General features: G+C 39.7%; 2 protein-coding genes across 3 annotated transcripts; both read right to left on the bottom strand.

The window, feature by feature from the left end:
* Positions 1–1674: 1674 nt before the first annotated feature.
* Positions 1675–7756, bottom strand: zdhhc12a (zDHHC palmitoyltransferase 12a). Of its 2 annotated transcripts, XM_073465465.1 has the most exons (6): positions 7456–7756; positions 6281–6414; positions 5775–5864; positions 4176–4342; positions 3234–3475; positions 1675–2776 (listed from the first exon to the last, which is right to left on the bottom strand). In XM_073465465.1, exons 1-6 carry the CDS (start codon positions 7550–7552, stop codon positions 2730–2732), a joined length of 777 nt encoding a protein of 258 aa, XP_073321566.1. In that variant the 5' UTR covers positions 7553–7756; the 3' UTR covers positions 1675–2729. The 2 variants fall into 2 exon arrangements, with proteins under 2 accessions (XP_073321566.1, XP_073321565.1); XM_073465464.1 differs by having other exon boundaries at positions 1675–3475.
* Positions 7757–10929: 3173 nt separating this feature from the next.
* Positions 10930–19495, bottom strand: slc25a25a (solute carrier family 25 member 25a). The gene is made up of 10 exons (XM_073466295.1): positions 19251–19495; positions 17369–17495; positions 17154–17241; positions 16953–17064; positions 15165–15323; positions 14102–14254; positions 13900–14007; positions 13614–13781; positions 12984–13134; positions 10930–12290 (listed from the first exon to the last, which is right to left on the bottom strand). The coding sequence occupies exons 1-10, from the start codon at positions 19410–19412 to the stop codon at positions 12106–12108; spliced, it is 1413 nt and encodes a 470-aa protein (XP_073322396.1). The 5' UTR covers positions 19413–19495; the 3' UTR covers positions 10930–12105.
* Positions 19496–22362: the final 2867 nt, after the last annotated feature.

Below are 22362 nucleotides of genomic sequence, written 5' to 3' on the forward strand. Positions count from 1 at the left end.
ACTGTTTTTTCTGTTACAACGGTAGAAGTGCATGGCACCGTGGTGAACTTGTGCACTAGAAATACTGTAATTGCTAGCGGTATAAAAGAAGCCATAGAGAATCTAATATAGCCATAATAGTAAGAAAATATATGTATTTTGAATTTAGCAAATCATATTCTGTGATACTGAGCTCTAATGATGTCAGTGCAATAAAAGAAGAGGAAGAAGAGGGGGCGGCAGGGACGAAGCTTGAAGGTGCATGGCCGGATTTTGTTGAAGTGCACCCAAAAGTCAAAAATATTTTCTCCCAGCTAATTTTTGAGCTGAGTTTAAAAACATCCGTGCAAGGGGAGAGGTGGGTGGACTACTGGGCAATTTATCAAAATCAGACAAGGGACTTTAAAGAGTAACTTAACACTAAATCCACTGTTAAGATTTAGAAAATGATATGTATCTTGTATACATGCCGCTGGAGGACAAGGTTTAAGTGAAACTCAAATGTTTGGCCTCCAGTGTAAACAACTAGATTGATTAAAGCTAAGATGGACGTATGTCTACTCTGTTTTTTTCCAGATGTTTTGGCAGGTTCTTTGCGAGAATTTGAGAACACAAACATTTTTGACTTGCTAACTTTTGCAACACACTTCCATACACAGATGTTGGGGTTATGATGAGACACATCACAGATATATTAAGAGAGCTGGATGCATCACCGCCACACAGACTAGCTGCTAATTTGTCTCAGTGGCCACTCCCTGTAGTGTGAAAAAAATATCCCCCGCAGCCCAAAAAGTATTTTCCAGGTAGATCACCATTATAAAAACAGATGTGTGTAATGCTGCTTTTGCATTCTGGTCTGATGGAGACCAGGTAGAGGTGGCAACGCTCGACAATGCCCGACGCTGCCAACAGGAACGCGTTCACCCTGAACCACAGCTCCCAGGTGACGCTGGACAAGATGCCAGACCTCAAAAATTAACAATAGTGATTATATAACCGCTGGTGATGTTTATTTTCTGGGTCATTCTCCGCCCTTGCTCTATTTACATAACATGTATATCCTAGTGAAGTAAAATTATGAATAATTAACTTGCAAATGAGTCTAAAAATGACAACTTTTTCTTCAAGACTTCAAATTGATCTTGTGACTCCTCATTGGGGCCTCAATCACTGGACCGTAACTGTTACTCCTTTAATGTTTGTCAGTTTGTTGTCCTCGTCCCCAGATTTCCTAAAATGAAAGAGAGTTTTAGTGCTCACGTAGTTCTTTTGTCATTTATTTACTCCCATATGTAAAGGAAAAATTATCTGTCAGAGTTGTGAGGCGCTTTTCATCAAGCGTTTTTTAAATATGTGAAGGAGGCGTGTTCAAGCTGTAATGGGGTGTTAAGTTACTCTTCAAACAAATCAGACTACTGTCCTGAAACTGAAAAGTTACAAGTTTCAGTCTCCTGAAGGCCTGTATGTCCACTCATGGCCGAAGTGTCCCTGTAATGCTTTGGACGAGGTTCTCAGCTGAATAAGTAAAATGTAACGGGACAGCAAGCCAGTGTTGATTTAGCTGCTGTAGCACTTTAAGTTTATGCTGCTGAATATTACATGTTACTTGTGTGTCAGTACTGTATTTATGTATGTATGTGAAGCATCCTGACTAGGAATGTCAGTCTGTACAGATGTACTCTATAAACAAAATGCATATCATCAGTGTTTTAATGTAATCTTGTTGTCAATAAATACAAACAGAACAAATACAGTAAAAAAATGTAAAATATTTGGCTCTCAGTGTTCTCGTAGTTAAATTAATTAATAATAACAGTAAAAATAATTACTTACATTAATATACAAGTTATATTAAACCAAAGGCACAAGACATTCATTTCAAAAGACATAAAGGCAGTCAGTGTTATAGCGTGGGGTCACCACACTGTCACAAGGCAACAACAGAAACATCTGCAGAAGAGAAAGTGGTGACCAGACCTGAGGAAAAAAATGTATTTTCAATCAGAAGTTTTCTTTTTTCTTTTAACAAAACAGCCAGGAAATAATTAACTACAATTCTGTTCTGTCAAACCGTAAAGGGAAACACACACCGGGAGAGTATGACACAGTCAAACCACCCGCACAAACAAATCTGGACTACTTTGACTACGGCCATGCTAGCAGCTCTTTGAGCATTTCGGTGCTTTAAGCTAAAGGCCACAGTTAGCATGCTAACATGCTCACAAACATAATGCCAACATGCTGATGTTTGGCAGGAATGATGTTTACCTCGTTGTAAATGTTAGTTTACTTTGTTAGCTTACCAACAATTGTGAATTAGCATTAAACACCTGAGGCTAATGGGAATTAGTTTTGTGGGTATTTGGCCAGTGTGCCCACCTCTAGCATAAAGAAGAAAAAAAAAGTCTTAATAGTTCATGTATAAAGGTATGCTAAATAGTGTTTTGATAGCTAGCTCACGCCAGCTTGTTGACATTTAGTAAATCTGTATAAAAATGGCGGCGTCTCACTCAGGAGGATTATCAGCATGACATCTGAGGCAGTTTCAACAACTGGAAGACATGCTGGAGTTACATCATCAAGATTATCTCTCTCGTCACAAGTCTGGTAATTGTTGCTCTGGTGATAGATTTTGTGATAGTTGTCATGGTCTACATTCCTCTTTCAGACCTTGATTAACTACATGGGCTGCCCCACCACCACAGACAAAACACCCACAACGCCAGACGCCGCCAACAGGAACATGTTCACCCTGAACCACAGCTCCCAGGTGACGCTGGGCGAGATACCAGACCTGAAAAATACACAATAGTGATTATATAACCGGTGGTGAAGTTTATTTTCTGGGTCATTCTCCGCCCTTGCTCTATTTACATAACATTTTTTTCCTAGAGAAGTTAATTTATTGAATAATTAACTTGCAAATGATTCAAAAAATTAAGACTTCTTCTTCAAGACTTTTCAAATTGATCTTGTGACTCCTCATTTGGGTCTCAATCACTGGACTAACTTATAGATACCAGCCATCGAAACATGCCATGTTTTTTAAAATCAAGATGCATTATTCCCTGAGAAATTAACAAAAATGCTTAAAAAACGCCCTGTCTTGCAATGTTAAAGAAGGTTTAGAAAAACATTTCTGGATCTGTCCCTTTATTCAGATCCGCACCAACAGTTAATGGGGTCTATTCTGGGCCGAGATGCAACCTCCATCCAAGTTTTGGGAAAATCCTGCTGACAAACCAACTTACAAACAAAACAGAAGATGCCACGGTCAAAAGGGTTCTCCTCGCTTTCACAGTTCTTCAGGTATGCGATCCTGTGACGTGACATGAACTCCCAGGTGGTGCAGTTGATGGAGACCAGGTAGAGGTGGCAGCCCAGCAGCAGCCCCACCACCACAGAGAACACACCGACAACGCCCGACGCCGCCAACAGGAACGCGTTCACCCTGAACCACAGCTCCCAGGTGATACTGGACGAGATGCCAGACCTGAAAAATAAACAATAGTGGTTATATAACCGGTGGTGAAGTTTATTTTCTGGGTCATTCTCCGCCCTTGCTCAGTGGAATAACATTGTTTTCCTAGAGAAGTAAAATTATTGAATTAACTTGCAAATGATTAAAAAATTACAGCTTCTTCTTCAAGACTAGAGGTTTTCTGACCTGAAGCTCTTCAGCACAAGACTGATCAAGCCTTTGCTGTCGTAGCCCCTTATTGTGGAAGAGCCACCGTCTTAATATCGAGATTGCCTTTACAATTTAAGCTTTTTGGGTGTACATTACTACCTGTTATGTTTTATGTCTATATTGCAGATTTTTAACCTTGCCTTGTAAATTTGTTGCACCTTTTCTTTCTTTGAACGCAAATTGACTGAACTTGTATGTATGTTATCAAGAGTTACCTAACATTTATTTGGATACATGTCAGCTTTCACCGCAGTGATTACCAAAGAGTTCTTTGTTGTTCTTTGGCTCAACAAGTTAATATCTGCCTCCAAGACATGAGTTTTTCTAACTAGCAGTTCAGGTCCTTCAGCTTAGAGCCTGCAGGATTGATTTCTAAACCAAGGGTCACTTGAACTTTGGAATTTCACTTAAGCAACACATTAAAGCCCCTGTTTATCAAATGTAAACAGGTTAGTTTATTCTCTAAATCACTTGATCAATGGGGGGGGGGGCGCAGACGTACAGGGCGATGTGAAGAGCCCACAGCAGAGCGAGCAGCTGCACCAGCAGGTAGACGATGAACCAGCGATGGTTCCTCTCCCCCACGCAGTTCTCGATCCAGGGGCAGTGGTGGTCGAAGCGACGAACACAGCGTTTACATGTCTGACAGTGCTTCGCTCTCATAGGCTGCTGCTTGGGAAGAAAAAGACAGAGGGAGAAAAAGAGAGAGTGAGAGAGGCTACTTTAAATGGGAAAACTCAAACCGCTCTTTCATCTTTCTTATACTAAAATAGATGCCATCTCGGTTATATTTTTAAAAAATACACACTGACATTGTGGCAGGCACATCACCAGCACAGCAGCAGCTTCAGTACTCCATCAGCGTCTGCATAGGATGCATTCAGGCACAACACTATTGTGTAGGTCACCCTGTGCCCAGAACACACAGCACTGCCAAAATGCAGATGACCTACACTCCGTATTGTGCCTGAACGCATCCTGTGCAGACACCAGGGTTTCTACAGACTTACAACAAATTAAATATAAAACTTTTTTAAAGACTTTTTTAATATCACATCCCGAATCCCAATGTTTGTTCACAATAACTTCAGGGAAGAAAACTCCTGTATCACGCATACAATTTAATTGTCTTTTTTAAAGATGCTATTTCAAAGTGTATTCATCTTATTAATCTAAAATGCATGTTTGATGCTGTCACATTTTATTAATAACAACACTTTCACTTACGTTTGGTTGGAGACTTAATTTTTACCTCTTGGGCCACAGACTAAAAAAAGTGTTTAAAAAGGAGTTTACCTAAAACTAGCAGTTGGTCCAAGAAGCACAGTTAGTTACATAGCCTATCAAAGACACTAGCAAAGCTACATAGTACTAAAAATAAGCACAGCAGAAATGCCAGAAAGGGCGGCCCACCGTGTTTATGTTTATGTTATGTTTCAATTTTATAATTACAGCTGAAAATAACAACACAATTAAAGTGTGCCGATAGCACGTCTCCACAATGCAGTTCAAAGGCCAGTTTTCTACCAGGAAGTAACTGTTGCTGTTGCCACGGTGTCACGGTGATTCAGTCTATAATCCTTAACAACACAAATAAAATGATTAACACAACATGGACCCAGATAAGTAGCAGGAAATTTATGGGTGTATTAACAAATGAAAAAGGATTCTTTCATTTTAGTTTTTGCCATAAATCAATGCTTGCCTATTCCTAACCATGTTTCCTAGCTATAAATAAAATAATAACCCTGCTTTTAATTTAGAGTAGAACATCACCTGGCAACCTGAAATCGCACGCAATTACATTTTATAACCCACATTAGTGCCTTTGACAAGCAGGAGAAAATATGATGTGAACAAGCACAAATCTAAATTCAGAGAATACATAGAAAGAAAGGAGCAGTAAAAACAAGCAGTATGTTCAAAAAGGTTTCCGTTAATGTCCTTTACAGCCTGACTGACTGTACTGACTCATCATGCAACTAGATGTTCCACCACAGTGAACAAATATGTGACTATACAAACTTGAGAAATCACACACGTCACTAACAAACACGAACACACAGCGAGCGTAGGTTGGCAGCTGGCAGCAGCTGGTTACCTGCAGCAGGCAGTATCCGCAGCGCCGCAGCCGAGGGGTCGAAGTCTGAGGGATCATCGACTCCATTTCCTCATGTGAACCCTGAACACCCTGCAAAACACAGACTGATGTGGGTCACACGTGCGCACACACATACGCGCATGCCACCCACGTAAGCCAAGTCACCTTGACTTAAAGGACTAAATCATGTTGTTGCATGTTTTATTTCTTTTTACTTAAAATCACATTTTACTTCTCATCACATGGGACCATAACTTCCATAGAATTTAAAAAAGTGATCTAGGATGACAAAATCTGGTTAATATTTCGTCAAAGTTGCATTATTACTGCTTTAGTTGCCTTATAATATACATGTCAAGTAATTGAAAGCACAAAGTGATTCTATATGCTGGTGGAAAACTAGAGTCAGTTGTAGTGCAATACACAAGCCAAAAATACCTTTTCACCTTTCATGAAGTCTGTCTCTGCCTGGTTTTTGTTGTGTGAGTTTTGTTAGATAATCTCACCTTAACAGTGTCAGTGAGAACGAAGCCAGGGTCCATTAAAGAAACTGCAAAGTATAACAGCACCGACAGCACGACCAGGAGGAAGAACAGAACCGGCAGCAACAGCTCCCCTCGCTCCTCGCACTTCCGCAAATCTGCACACAAACACACACAATATAGATTAACTAGTCTAGCCAAGTGTGTTTTGTCATACACTGGACACAGATAATGAGGCAATGATATTTTGGGTATGACAATTGTTGCTCCCACGCAAGTTCAGAAAATTGTATATAACTGTATTATAGACTTTCAGACGAGGAATATACAGCACTAAGACTGTATCATGATAGTGCTACAATAACCAAATACCAGGAAGATAGGCTTTCTCATATAAACATATTAAAGGGACCCTCCACTGATTTCTGGAAAAAGTAGTCTGGAAATTAATACTGATGGCATCTTATGAAAGACTCTAGATATTAAAAATTAGAGCCCAACTGATATATAGGTTGGCCGATTGACCTATTACAGATATATCGGTATCAGTGTATATGCTGTGTGATATGCGCCGATATGAAAACCTTTTCAAAAGATTATAGTGCAGAAAAAGATGCTTATATTCCCTGCAAAGTTTACTGTTTCAGTCATTTTAGATGATACATTTGATTGTTAAACTATCAAATATCCTGCCTCAATTACATATCTTTATCACAAGTGTTGTGTATATCGGCCCACATTTCAATATCAAAATTTGTTATGAAAACATTGGCCCCAGAAACTGGTCAGGCTTTTACAAATCAGGATGTATGGAAGCGCAATACTAAATCATATACTAACCCTTTAAAAGCTCCATGTTACAGGCACACAGGTGATAGCCTGCATGTCCCAACTTTCCTGTCTGTGCTCTTATTTACAGATAAACAACATGGAGCATGAGTAGTATCCAGTTCAGGTGCGTGCAGAGGTATTTGAGTTTTATTCTGAGTTTGAGTAAGAACAGAGGGTGACCTGCATGGGTCAGGTAATCTGGAGCTGGACAGGTCGTCCTGGAATGAGCCAATCTCTTACTACTTTACTATTTACCTTTGTCGTGGTGGAGCCAAGTGTGCTTTAGGCGCTATGTGATCAGCTGTCAGGGGTTTCAGATATTAAAACCTCCCCAAGTAGAAAGTTGTCCGAATTTTTTATTAACTTACCGGTGTTGTGCAGAAACAGCACCAGAGTTATGACCCAGGTTAGCAGTGTGTGTGTGGCCCGAACCAGAAACCCGGTCCGGAACATGTTCTGCACCATTATAATCTTTCCTTAGCACCGCTGCTAACTAGCTCGCTAACTGTTTAGCCTCGTTTTCAACATAGCTAGTTTGGCTAATGTTACGAAAATAAAACAAATACATACAATATCAAATACATTTTAACTATGCTAGGACATAAATGTGGAATTTATAAAACAGTCATGTAGCTAGTTACAGTAGTAAATGTGAATTTCATGATTTGTTTGTCTGGTTCTATTTCGTCCATCCCGATGCAGCCACTTCCTTGTTTTGCTACGGGAGGCTGCGTGGGACAAAATACACGAACTGAACCCTAAGTGAAAAAGTCAAACGACATTTAAAATGAGTAATTCAAGGTCAATCACAAACAATATAACTGCACTGATTACTGTTCAGTGTACAGTCACATCTTGTTAAAGTATCCGCTGTTATCTGTCCTGTATTAACTCAAGACCTGTGTACAATCTCCACAATGTAAAAAACAAACAAAAAAATAGGCCTAATTATGGAAGCCGTAAAGGGCCATGCATTCATACATTTTATTTGCTCCGTTTTCCCGTGATAACAAGTTAATTTCATTTGTTTTCTCGAGATCTCGAGTTATTATCTCGAAATAACAACTGCCGTTTTCCCGAGATAACAGGATAATTTTCTCGAGATCCCGAGACAACGAAACTTTGTTTTCCCGAGATAACGATATAATTAATTGGAGATCTTGAGAAAACAAAAGGATAGTATAGTATATTAAGTCATCCATAATCTCAGGCCTATCATATCACAGTCATATCTGAGATCTCGAATTAATTATATGTTACCTCGGGAAAACAAAGTTTTGTTATCTCGAGATCTCGAGAAAATTATCCCGTTATCTCGGGAAAATGGCAGTTGTTATTTCGAGATAATAACTCGAGATCTCGAGAAAACAAATGAAATTAACTCGTTACCATGGGAAAACGGAGGAAATAAAATGTATGAATGCATGGGCCATGCATTCATATATTTTATTTCCTCCGTTTTCCCGAGATAACGGGATAATTTTCTCGAGATCTCGAGATAACGAAACTTTGTATTTTTCCCGAGATAACGATATAATTAATTTGAGATCTTGAGAAAACAAAATGATAGTGTAGTATATTAAATCATTGCAGGAAACATCATTCAGTGTAGCAATGTCAGAGGAGCAGGAGCATATCGATCACCGCGTCACATATATTTTCAATCAAGGCCTGACACAGGCTGAAATAGCATTATGCCTTGCTATTACAGATAATATACACATTAGTGGGCATAATCTAAAAAGACGGTTAGCAAGGCTTCAGCTACATCGGCGGCGCAATCTAAGTGAGCCTGATGTCGTCGTTAACTACATAGCTGACCAGCTACGAGGTCCCGGGCGTCTCCATAATCTCAGGCCTGTCATATCACAGTCATTATCTCGAGATCTCGAATTAATTATATCGTTATCTCGGGAAAACAAAGTTTCGAGATCTCAAGAAAATTATCCCGTTATCTCGGGAAAACAGCAGTTGTTATTTCGAGATAATAACTCGAGATCTCGAGAAAACAAATGAAATTAACTCGTTATAACGGGAAAACGGAGGAAATAAAATGTATGAATGCATGGCCCTTTAGGGCTTCCGTACTTTAGGGCTTCTGTACCTAATAACTTCTCAAGGTCACACAATAATGATACAAATGTACTGAATATTTTGTGATTATAATGTCTGTCCTGACAACACCATTTAATAAGTCAGCCATTTTATTGTTGTAATTTATTTATAAGTACAGAGTCAGGCTGTATTTTTTTTTATCTTCCCTGCCCTGAGAAACTTCCTGTAACTTCTGGGAACAGCTAATATGGCAGAAAGAGGTATTTCTCACCAGAAAATGAATGTTTCACTTGTTTAAAGCAAAACATTTTTAGACTCTCTTTTCAGACATAACTCCTAAATCCTCCCCCCTCACTAAAGTTATGAAAAATAGAAACATATTTCTCTTTTACATCTGCTGGTATCTATCCATGCAGAGAGATTGATATATCCAGGCTTTCAGGTAGATAGAGTAGAGTAGTAGAGAGTAATTCACAGAACACAGTCAAAAAACTTTCTAATACTTGCTATGTGAGAAATAATCCCTATGAATGGTTCTGTGAATTAGCTAGAATGAAAGAGACACTTTTACTTTAAAATGTTGTTGAATTTGTTTTATTTATTGCAATATTTCAATTCTGCACGTCAGAAACTAAATTACATTTACCTCCATTGTGTTTGAGTCTCTGCAGATACAGTAAACCAAAATTTAGATATAAAAAATGGCTTTTTGTAACTATAGGTGAACTGAGCCTTCTAAATGCAGGTCTGCCAATAAACCTTTATTACAAACCAATTCCTCAGTAGCCAATCTGTGTTCATGTTATGTGGGATGGATGGTTGAAATAAGAATAAGATAAGATAAGATGTTCCTTTATTGATCCTCCTTGGGAGAAATTGGCAGGCAACACAGCAGTACAGAGGGAAATAAGTAGCAGCACAAGAGTAAGTCTCAAAAAATAGAGACAATAATAAAGAGATAAAAATAAAGAGAAGATTCCTGTGTTAACAACTGGCCAACATTCACTCCTTTAAGATCGCTGTTGGGAAGTGAATTCTGTGCATTTACACTGTAACACTGTATAAGTTAAATGTGTATTTAATTCAGTTGGACATTTTTGTTTGGCTGACACGAGTCATCCACATTTGCTTGGTTTTCAGGCTCTGAGACCAATACTGTCATCGATCGAAGTTATGCACCGAGTCGGACCTTTTACAGTTGAAAAATAAACTTGTCAGTTCTCGCTGGTGGACAAACTCTGCAATATAGATACGGTTTCAAAATTACCTTAAGCCTAGTTCGACATATCTGTATTACAGATTATTGTTACTCATCAACCAATAATCATATCTGCAACAAGCTATCAGCAGATTTATTATTCTAGTTCCAGTGATTATGACTTTGTTATTCACATGGAAGCTTTACAAGTCAGAAACTTGTGATAGTTGATAATACTGTAAGTGTCACCCAAATGAGATCATCAGTTTCTGCCTTCATTGAACAACAACTAGTTCCACATACAAGAAAAAAAAAAACCCTGGACACATTTTAAAAAAAAACCCAGTCTACTTCTTTCTTGGTCACATGCAATGCCTCTGGACCTGTATGTGGGAAAAATATGGTATTTCCTAAAACCAACATTCATATTTCAAAACTTTCAGTACAGATTAGAAAGCTAAACCGACACCAGTTGACTCCTCTGGTACATGAAAGTGACAATGATCTGCTGTAAGAACCTGACAAAAATCTTACAGCTCTTTTAGATCGACTTAATTCTTTACAAAAGAAAGAAATCTCAGACTCGACATTACAAGTAGTTGCATTTATTTGCATCAAAATGGTCCATTAAAACAATACTAAAACTCATTTCTTTACAAAAGAATTAAATCTTAATACCTGAATTGATATGACATTCAAAAGGCCCTTCCAGCATTGATTAAAGTGCATTGTTGCCCATCTTTTCAAAGCCCTTGTTTTTCCCAGAGTATAAATGTTGTGAAACGAAAAAAACCCCAAAAACAAACCATGTGTGCTCTCTTAATTAAATAATCTGTCCTTCAGCCTGAGGTGAACATTAAGACATTTATACCTGTCCCACACATTAACAGACATAATCTGAAGCGGTTTGCAATGGCAGTCCAACTCTCCTTTCAACATTTCACCAGACAACTACATTTAGTGTTTGATAGCCACGTGTTAAGGCTGTTGCTTGGTTACAGTTTCCCTACCTGAATATAGTCAGACTGCATTTTAAGTTAAATTGCACAGTTGACACATGCAGAATTATACCTCCTCTCTTATCTAGACAATAAAAACAATAAATACAGGATGGATGGAAATAAATACTCCATAGTCATTCATTCAGGGCAGGGGTGGAGAGAGCTCAAACTCACATGTGCAAAATCCTCTCACTTAGGAACACAATCATTTCTTCCTACAGGCAGAACTGGTAAAGAGTAAGACTTATCAAATAACTCATTAATGCTATATCTGCCATGTAAAAGTATTCTGTAAGAGTGTTTTAAGTAGAATTAACTTAACAAGCATGTTTTACTGACTGACAAAAGCTTGCAATGTCACACTAACATGAACAAAAGGACGTTTGCTCAGGCAACAAAACACGAAATAGTGGCAAGAGCAAAAAACATTTGGTCGTTGATTTACAGACACATTTCTCTCTCAACACAACTCGTTTAAAACATAAATAGCAGCAGTCACAATCCCGGCAACCTGAGCTCACAGAGTCCATATCCTCCACCTTGGCTTTTCCAACTTTCAGTGTCCTTTCTCGTCTTTCGTCAGCTGACATTCACAGAATGAGATGACTCCACGAACCCGCAGAGGGGCCAAAGGGTCCCTGGGATTCCCTAGCATTAACCCTGGGAGAGAGGGGGTGGGGGGTGGTAGTTCTGGGTTGTTTGGGTTTGAAGGGGTGAGGGTCATTTGTCACATTCGTGCTCATGTGACAATGAGAGGGTGAGTATCAGCGTGATGTTACTCCCAGCTGTGTCTTCAGGTGCTCGTACACAACGTAGCTGATGCTGACTGCAGGGATGACCTTGAGGAAGTTGGGGGCCAGGCCTCTGTAGAGCCCTGTGGGGCCCTCGTTCTGCAGGATTTGCCTGAAGAGACCAGACATCGTCACCTGCTGGCTGCCCTCTGTCGCAGCTGTAAAGAAATATAAAAAAACAGGTTACATTGAGATGATGTACGAGCTTTCTTATTTGTAACTTTTTTTAAAAAAAAGGGGAAAAAATTCTCTTGATCGCAAAGATTAATAGATTGTAAGAAAATGAACGGCCAATTTTGATATCAGTTTGTCATTTAAGTCTTTGATGCAACAAATGTCAAAAGTCGGACAGTTTCTGGTTCTCGAGTGTGAGAATTGATTGCTTTTCATCAGTTTAGACAGAAGTAAATAAACAAATCAATCATAAAAACAACATTAGTTGCAGCCCAAAGTTTAACCCTCTTGTTTACAACTTCTGTGTTACTTTTATCAGGCCAGTACAATTACTGAATTATGATATGCCTTTTACAGGAATGTCCCTCCCTAACCACAGTTATGGACATATCCTCCCTTACCACAGAAACATAAAAAACAGGTGTGGTCCTTTGAGGAGCTTCTACTACCCTAAGATGACTTTTAACTCCTTCAATTCAATGTGCACTGTGTTGGTCTAAAAACATATTTGGTGTTTTCCACCCTGAGAATACAACAATTTTCTGAGAAGCCACCAGATATCTAGACAATTTATTGTCGGCATCAGTGAATTTAGTATCTGTGTTCAACCATTCATCCCATACTGTACAGTAGTCTTATTAATGCAGACAAAAAAGATCAGAGGTCTGAGGCCTCACCTTGTGCTTGCATGCGGGTGCGAACCAGAGCCAGAGGATAACTGGCAAGCTGACCGCAGGTGCTCGACACGGTGCCACAGGCCAGCAGGACAACCACGCCAGGGTCAGTGCTGTTGGTGCCATAGTTCTGCAGGTAGCTGTTCTTCAGCGTCTGAGGGGGGGAAATGTACGACATTAAAAACTAATTCTCTAAACTATGTTGTGTTTTTTCCCCTCAGTATTACATCATTTGGTCATTCAGAGTCTATTATGCAACTAAGACATGTGTTTGGTGCCATTTTTAAAGTAGTGAGGTAAGATATTTCACTACAAACTCTTAGCTTTTTTCTAATGCCACCTGAACAATACTCCCTCCTTTCTTTCCTAATATAAAAGGTGTTTGCTTTATCAGTGTGTAGAGTTAAAAAGCAAGTAAAACCTTAAACATAGTGAGTTTATAGCTGAAAAGATTAACATTGTTGTTCTGATTAGAGGTTGAGGTATGAAGAATGGTATGTGCCGAGTTTTTTTTAGCAGGCTGATGAAATGGAAGCCCAGACCGATACTATTAAGGCTTAAGAATGCAGAAAAGTAAAAATAACCCCACAGAGGTTTTACAGGATAACAGTTTGTGTAGTAGTGACTGCTCACCTCGTACACTGCTAGGTCGATGCCTGCATAAGGGATGATACCCAGCATGTTGGGGACGTAGCCTTTATAAAATGCTCCAAGTCCTTCCCTCCTGAAAATCTGCTTGGCACAGTCTGAGATACCGGTGTACTGCCCAGTCTTCCTCAGAGCAAGACGAGTTTTCAGGACCTGGGGACAGATTCAGTGAAGAAAAATGTTTCATTTCACTGCAATGCTTCAAGTCATGAATAAGGTTTCTTAATGCCTCTTTAATCTGTAGCGCATGTGTAATTAAAGTGATAATCACCTCCATGGGGTAGATTGTGCTCTGGGCGATCACTCCAGCCAGAGACCCGGCAACCAAACGCTCCAAGATGCTCAGAGTCTCCTTATCACTGCCAATTAAACGTTTAATCTGGAGAAGCCGAGAAAGAAAATAGATTAGTGAATGTTCATCAAGAACACGGAGCATCACAAATGCAGTTCACAGAATGAGTGACGTGTCATACCTGCTCATATGCCATGAACTTGAGGGCCGACTCGGGGGCAATTTTGATAATGTTCACACCGTTGCCTCGCCACAATGACCTTGTACCACCCTCTTTGATCATCTGCATCAGCCCAGACATGATGCACATGTTGTTGGTCCGGGATCCATAAACCTGACAAGGAAGAAGAAATCAATTAAATATAAAATCAATGTTTGACCACAAGCGGCTCTAAACTTGTGTCTACATTGGCAGGGGACAAACTACTACAATTTGGAAATCTGACTTGATTTTTCTGGCTGTAGGCCAAGATGTCTTTGGACCCAAAAACGAGCCCAATTGGGCATCAATTATTTGATGGGAAAACAACTAAAGCATATAACTCCTAATCGATAGGGCTCAAAGTTAACAAGATTGTTTCAAAGTTGACCTTCCACCTAGCAACTGACGCAAATCGGGGCCACTGACACACATCCTGATTGTGAACAGTTAGACCTTCATCTCATTGATGACGGTGAGGATTACACAGCAGAGGGTGTGACGCTCGCATGTGAGCCATCATTGGTCGGTGGTATAGCTTGGCTTTGACACATCACCAGCCCCTGGACTCCAGCCCCGCGCTCTTACACACTGTCTATTAAACATTAACTTGTTTATGACCGTTATGCAACTTGATCTTGAGCAATTTATTCCAAGTTTCTTCATGACTAACTGACTGTGCCACTTGCATGGTCGCCTCAAGGCGAATCTCATTAACATCCCCTTATCCAAAGTTTTATTTTTTTAGTTTAAATCTCTGGACTCTATTTCAGAGTTTGTTATGTTTTAGCATGATGTGCATTATGGAGGGGTCACAAAGCAAAACAGCTGAAAAAGTGGGTCACATAACCCACCACCCTTGCAAATAGTGAGTAAGATAAGAGTTTCCATGACTTCCTCAACACACTGTCCAGTTCCCAAACTCCCCAAGACCTGGAAATTCAAGTCATATTTCACATACTTTCCCCCATGTCAGTGCCAGTTTTCATTTTAAGTAAAACTTTTAAAATGAGTTTTAAACTGTTATTTAATCAAGCTCAATTACCTGCATCATGACTTTGAGTCTGTCCAGGGGGGCAGTGACAGTCCTTGAAACAGCTCCAGCTCCTCCACCTGCGACCAGGTGCCTCCACCACATCCCAGTCTGCTTCTCCTCTATGGTGAACTCATCAGGCACCATCAGGTTCTCACCCACATCAAATATCTGCCAGGGACAGAGACATTATTGTTAGGAACACAGTAGATCTTGAAATAACTTTTCACTTCAGGAAGACATGACAAAGAATAGAAGAAGTCAGTGTTTTCAGGTCATGTGGACAACTTAAAAAAGTTTTTAGTAAAACCATTTCTATTTTGTTTTTATTTGTTCATCTTCACTGTCACCAGCTGCGGTCAAAGAACCTATATTATCCAAACATCCACTTAGCCAGTTAAAACCTTCACATGTAGCACTGAATACTGCCGCATGTGTACCGTTCTGAACAGGTTTCTTGTCACAGCACATGACAGCGGCCTTGTGTGGCAGGCAAACATGCGTCACCAGGCCCCCCTGCCACGGTAACGGTCAAACTGTCTGTCGCTGAGCACCAGGTTTTTTTACAGACTACACAGTATAGGTCAATATTTAATTGATCTCAATGGTCAATTATGGGCACACTGCACAGCTTTGCCTTATTAAACTTTAAGCTCAAATTTCAAAGGGCAGAAGGCGCATGTCCATAAGGAGACAAGATGATTTAGGTCAGGAGAAGAGCACGGACATGGGTTAACACTGGATCTGTCTGAACCTGCAGTTTTGGATCTCTGCCAACTCTGGTCACCTTTAACAGGAGTCAGAATTTTAAAAGCTTGAAAAAAGAAGAAGAAAATGCATAATTAATATCATAAAAATAGAAATCTAAGTTTTTCCTCACTGAGCTGAATGGCAATTATCTTTCTACGAGACATTTTGCAGTTTGTTTTGCACCTCATTCTGAGAAGACTTATTTTGATTCTTTGCCCACCAGTCATAAATAGCTGGTAGTAAGTTTCAGGTTGTGCTGTGTGGCCTAACATGTGACCACACAGAGCATTAAACATCAGATTTTTTTTAAAAACTCGGATGACCCAGCAGCTCATGTTTCATCAGTCATCTGGCTGCGTTTTGCTTGGCCTCCCAGAGGGGTACTCCAACTCTATTCTTGGCCTTGGGTCAGCCTGTTAGTGTCTCCTCGGCGTAAAGTCGAGGCTACTGGACTCATTAGATGGCACAGCATTGGAATAACTTGAACACCCCCCAAGATCACACAGTCCTCTAGCAAGAACTGTGCTATATTGCTTCAGTCTCCACCTGCTCTGATTGACCGCTGCTCCCTTTTACATAACAGAGTGCCATTCGACAAATCCTTCCAACATAATCCTTCTGGAATGGGACCACGGGTCCTTTCATAGCCTAATAGAGCTTAATTGCTGACGCACAACTTGAGCTGATGTAGCCTTTCAGGGAATTGTGCTTCAATTGACCTGCTTTTCCAGTCAGGACAAAGGTGCAATGCCCCATGCACTTTGATTAGCTTCAGTCCAAGTGATACAATTCTCAGATGCCCTGATACCGCTATCTGCTCTGAGACTGTGTGAAATAAGGACATCTGACAATTTACGTAACACCAACAATGTTTCTTTTCGCTCTGTCCACATTAATTCAGATTTGTTGAACCAATGATTGATGATGATGATGATCATCTTCCCTGTTAAGGTTCTGGTAGTGAAATAGCTGTATTGTTACAGCTCAGCTGTCTCTACATGTGTTCCTTTCAGGGCAATAATCGTGGTTTCAGTGCAGTGCTGAACTAACCGTGGAGTGTTTCCAGTACAGGATGATCTCAGGAATGTTCTCCGTCTTCTCAACCATGGGGTAGTTGCTCCAGTCTTTACTGCTGATAGTTATCATTCCATTCTTATCCATGCTTTAATAAAAGAGAACAAAAGTAAGATACTGAGCCCCTTAATTAAACAATCCAAGGTTGCAGTGGATTAAATGGATGAGTGAATTTACCTCTTAAGGGCTTTTTGCGCATGCTGTGGGGAAATATGCACACCGAGGTCCTGAAGAGACTGCATGAAGTCCTTAGGATCAACACGACCTTGAAAGGAAACAAAGACAGGTTTTAAGATAAACTTTTTTACTGTGGGTGAACTACTGACTAGGTGAGAAATGAAACCAAGCAAGCACAACACATCTGCAACAAAACGAAAACCTCAGTGTCATACCTGCATTCTTCCTGTCGATGCTTTTCACCACAAGCTTCAGGTCTTTCTCATAGTCTTGCAGATAGTGAACAAACTCCTCAAAGTCCAGCTGTCCGTCTGACTCATTTTCTTCCCCTTTTAAGGTTTTCTGCAATGAATACAGGCAATAAGTCAATGTCAGATGTAGAACAAAGAATGACATTTCATTGACTCAAAGATGCACATATAGTGTGGTGTTACATCGTTTTAAATAGTTTCAAGGATAAACAGTGTTAACAGCAGATGACAATTTACAGTGGTATGCAGAGAAGTTGTCTGTTCTGACACAATTTAGCAGTGGCTTATGAAACAGGTACAGCAAGTTATGAAATGTACTCTATGTCCCTTTGCTGAATCCACAGTCTAAAATATGACTGGAGACTTAGAAGTTGCCCTGGCTTGTGTTTCATGACCCCACTGGACAGCATCACGACCAATTTGCTAAGCCACCGCGCTCTTGGCAGTCTTGAATGACTGGGATGACGTCCATTTCTGCAGAACCGGGGAGTGTGTGTGTGGGGGGTATTAGGTAGTAACACTCAGGTCTATCTTTGACCTCAACTGCAGGTCGACCCGCCAACTGCTTTAATCCAGTCTAAGCTCATACCACCTGAGCTAAAATGAGACGAGGACACCGGCAGTCCTCCAGCCTGCTATCCAGCACTGATACCTGACCCACTGCCCACAGTGCAGGCATATGACTGTCAGCCAGTAATGATACACTTTTGCTTGCATCTGCAGCTCAGACTGAACTAGTTGCATGGGTGCATAAATGTGACCCGTAACATGGTCAAAAGGACATCATTTTATTATATTATGCCATTTCTGTAGTCAGAAACAGGTTTGGTCAGTGTTTGTGTACTTAAAATAAAAGTTTGCATTTCCCAGAGAGCGAAATTGTTGCAGCTGCTGTATTGACAACAAATGGGGCAGCTGGCTTTGCTGGAAGCATAAGACGCTAACTTAGAAGTTAATGGCAAAATACTGAATATCATTGCACTGCCATCAGTTCATGAGCATTAATGTGGACTTCAGCTGAGTGCAAATAATAAAAATCCCAACAGGACAACAGGCCATTGTCCAGTTGGTTGCAGAAGGAGCATGAGTCACAGCCCAGGTCAATCTTTCAGGACAAAAATCAAGGGTCACCTCGCCAGTTTTCTGGTTTCAGCAAGATGCATGTATGAACAACAAGCTAAGACTTAAACGATCCTGAGAGGAAATAAAAATGCAACATGCACTGTCTGCGCAAAGTAATGAGTCTTGTCAGAATTTCACAACTTTATAAAATAAATACTAAAGTTTGAGATTTTTTTTTTTTTACCTATTATTATTGTAATTTTTCATGCATTGATTCATCTTATATGAACTGTCTCCTTTCACTTTCGGAGAAGAAGCGGGTGATTTTGATAATTGTCCTTACTTCCGAAATTAACTCAAATAGCCTAGCATAGCACAAATTCCTTTTTAGGGTGGATTTTCCCTGTGCCGGCACCGTCTGTTACACTGCCCGCGCCCATTCAATAATAGAAAGTAGTTAAAATGGACGGAAAATATCAGCTATATGACCTTTAAAGACAATAATGTTACGTTAACAATGTGTCAACAATAATAGCAATGTTTTTCCACTAAAAATGGATATAAAGGTGCTCTCGTGGCGACTTTTCTGGACGCCGGTAACTTGCGGCCTAGTCGTAAGGCTTTTTACAACCCCATGCTAATTCTTACGGCGCCCGGAAAGAAAGGATTTTAGTGCCGGTCAAAGTAATGGGATTGACACAGTTAGGTGATTGTAGATGCTAAACAGTCTGTGCGGTGACATACAAAGCATTAAAAGTTAACATTAAGTATTTTTATTCCTTACCTTTCGCCACTTTTGGTAAGTTGAGAACTCCTGGGATGGCAGGAACACGCTCAATTTGTTAAAGAGGGACTTCAGCTCCGACGGCAGTCCGTTAGACTCAAAATATTCCACTTCAATGGGGTCCGAGTTAGACACAGGGACGTAAAGGCACAGGCCGAGCATGTTTGGCTCCCAATAATTTAAAAGAAACTACAATACATAAATAAATAGCACAACTCTGTGCGTCTCCTTCACGGGGCAATACTGAAATGCCGGTAAGGAAACGCCGGCTTCTAAAGAATGACAAGAGGCCACGCCCCTTCCCGGAACAGCGCGACGTCATTGGCTGTACAGGCGGTCCCGCCGGCAGCAGGTACGTCCTTTTTTACTACTGATCAATCACAGAGGGCGTCCATTGACGGGCTCGACTCGGTCCGGCCCTCTCTTGCCAAAAAAAAAAAATGGAGAACGGCCAACCAATCACGGTGCTCGTTTTATCCAACCCTTGAAAGAATGACCAATCCTGTCTTTTCTTTTGTTCAAACTGTGGCAGAGGCTGACACGGGGGTTGTTTGGCGGTACATGTGCCAGAAGATCACCAGTAATATCACCAGTGTCAGAAAAATAGATAAATAAAGATCGAAATCAATTTAAAATTAGAAAATAGGCTCAGTATTATTATTATTATAATAAGGTACTAAAGTTATTCAACGTATACTTAAGCTGTCTGGCTTATATGCAGTGTCTTATATTTTTATGCTCTATTTATACTTATTTGAATTTATTTTGTTTTTATCATAACCCTATATACTTTTTATCCATAGTTTATATTGATTTTTATTTACATTTTACTTGTTGCTATTATTATTATTATTATTATTATTATTATTATTATTATTATTATTATACTCTTATTAACCTTTTTTCAACATACTTTTACGTGCAATATTTTATTTTATTGCTTTTTAAAAATCTTTTATTCTTTATCGTATATTTTTTAACTGTTAATTTATTGCACCATTATTGTTTTCTTAATATACCATGTTTTTTTCAGTCACCTGTAAAGCACATTGAATTGCTTTTGAGTTATTTGAAATGTGCTGTATAAGTAAAGTTTGATTGATTGAGTGATTGATTAATTGATTGATTGCTTGATAAAGCAGTTGAAATAACAACATTACAGTGCCTATTCTTATCCAAACATCCAGTCAAACCTTCACAGGGGGCACTGAAACCTGCTGCTCTGCCTCTCTTATTGGCAGCACATCACAGCGGCCTTGTGTAACAGATGTCAGCAGGGTCCCACTGCCAGAATTAAAGTCAAATTATGACTGTACCCAGCACCAGGTTTGTTTTCATAGGTCAAGATATGACATAAGCAGTGCATCGTGGACACACTGTACTGCTTTGCTCGAGGAGCCTCATAAAAATTATTGCTCAAATTTCAAAAGGCAAGAGGTGGAGGTCCATACGGAGAGAGACATGTTTCAAAAGGCTCCAGGTTGGGTGTAGAAAGTGGACACTGTTTACCACTGGATCTGTCTAAACATGCAGGTTTGGATCTCTGCCAAATCTGATCACCTTTAACAACAGCCTGAATTTTAATTTAAACTTCTCAATAAGCAATTTTACCAGTAAAGAAAATCATAACTAATATCACCAAATCACTGATGCATGCTCCTGCAGAAATCAAAAACAACAATGATATCAATAATGATTGACTTTATTTCATTTTCATAAAATAACAAATAGCACAAAGCCAAGAAACAACAGAGCAAGACAAAAAAAAACAACCCAAAAAACAAATTCAGTTCAGTGTGGGACATGAACAGATGAAATGAAATTGACTAGAAAATGCGCGAAAAATGATAAGGAGAAGAGGAACACGCTTTTGTTTGTACAGCACCTTTCAGAATAAACCTAAAAGAAGTCAATGGTATAAATTACAAATAGATGAATATAATAGTGAAACATCAAGGTAGAGCTGTAATGTCAAAGGTATACACACAGCCAGCCCAGCATGCATGCGACAACAGATTTTAAAGCAGGACAAGGCAAAATGAATGAGATTAAAATGTATCTGCATATCTATGTTTCCAAATTAGGCTGTTTTAAGAAGTCTCTTTTTGTCTAATGAAGCAGAGCTAAAATGAGCCTGTGGGGTAAAAAAATGCGTTGTCAACTATTGAAAGGACCACAACATTAGCTCACAATGAAGGGTCATTGCATGCATTTGTTTATTTTTCTACTTGAGTAGTGCAAGTTTATATGGTTTGCAGCAGGTATTAAACGAATGACAACCATCTTTAATCGTGAATCGCCTATTTTCAGTTAAGTCTTCACTGTTCTTCATGGCAAATTTGGTTTTGCTGCAAAGCAAAAACAAACACATGGAAACAGACTCATCCAGCAGCAAAACAGATGTATCAGCAAGTGAAAGAAAAAAAAATCCATGCAAAATCAATAATCAAGTTTGGATTATGAGCAAAAGTGAGTTTTAGAAAACTTTAGAAAACTTCTATGCGCTCTTGTGAGGCTAAAAAACAGTCCTCATCTGTTTCTGCGACACACTCCATCGGTCTTGTAATTAATTTAGTTTCCCTGTATGTTATTTACTCTGCTGCAGACGGTATTGCATAATTTGTTTTGGCCCCTGACTGCAGTGGTTAGATCTCTCTGTCAAAGCCACCCTGAGGCGGACAGGCTGGAGGGATGAAGGCTGTAGAAATAAACTGGAACAAAGAGCACCGGAGGAGCGCCAAAAGCCTAAAAAAGGCGCTGAAGGAACGCCAAGATCTACCAGATGAAGCCCTGAGACTATCAGCTGATCCTGTCTGGGTTTACATACAACACACACACACACACACACACACACACACACACACACACACACACACACCTCTGCATGAGGCTTAACTATCAGTCATAGCAAAGGTCTGAATATTCATCAGCTCAGTGTGTTTATATACAAATATGTTTTCACTTCTCTCTCTGTCAGAGTGTTTTTGTTTGTTTGTTTGTTTGTTTTTTAGCATTTTCTCCAAATTGAATTCATTCTCATAAGACCACACATGTTGACCGTCATGTCATGTTATATATGATCATCTTGTTTTCTTTGTATTTTACTAAATCG

Source organism: Pagrus major, chromosome 5 (assembly GCF_040436345.1).
Source record: "Pagrus major chromosome 5, Pma_NU_1.0".
Lineage (NCBI taxonomy): Eukaryota > Metazoa > Chordata > Actinopteri > Spariformes > Sparidae > Pagrus > Pagrus major.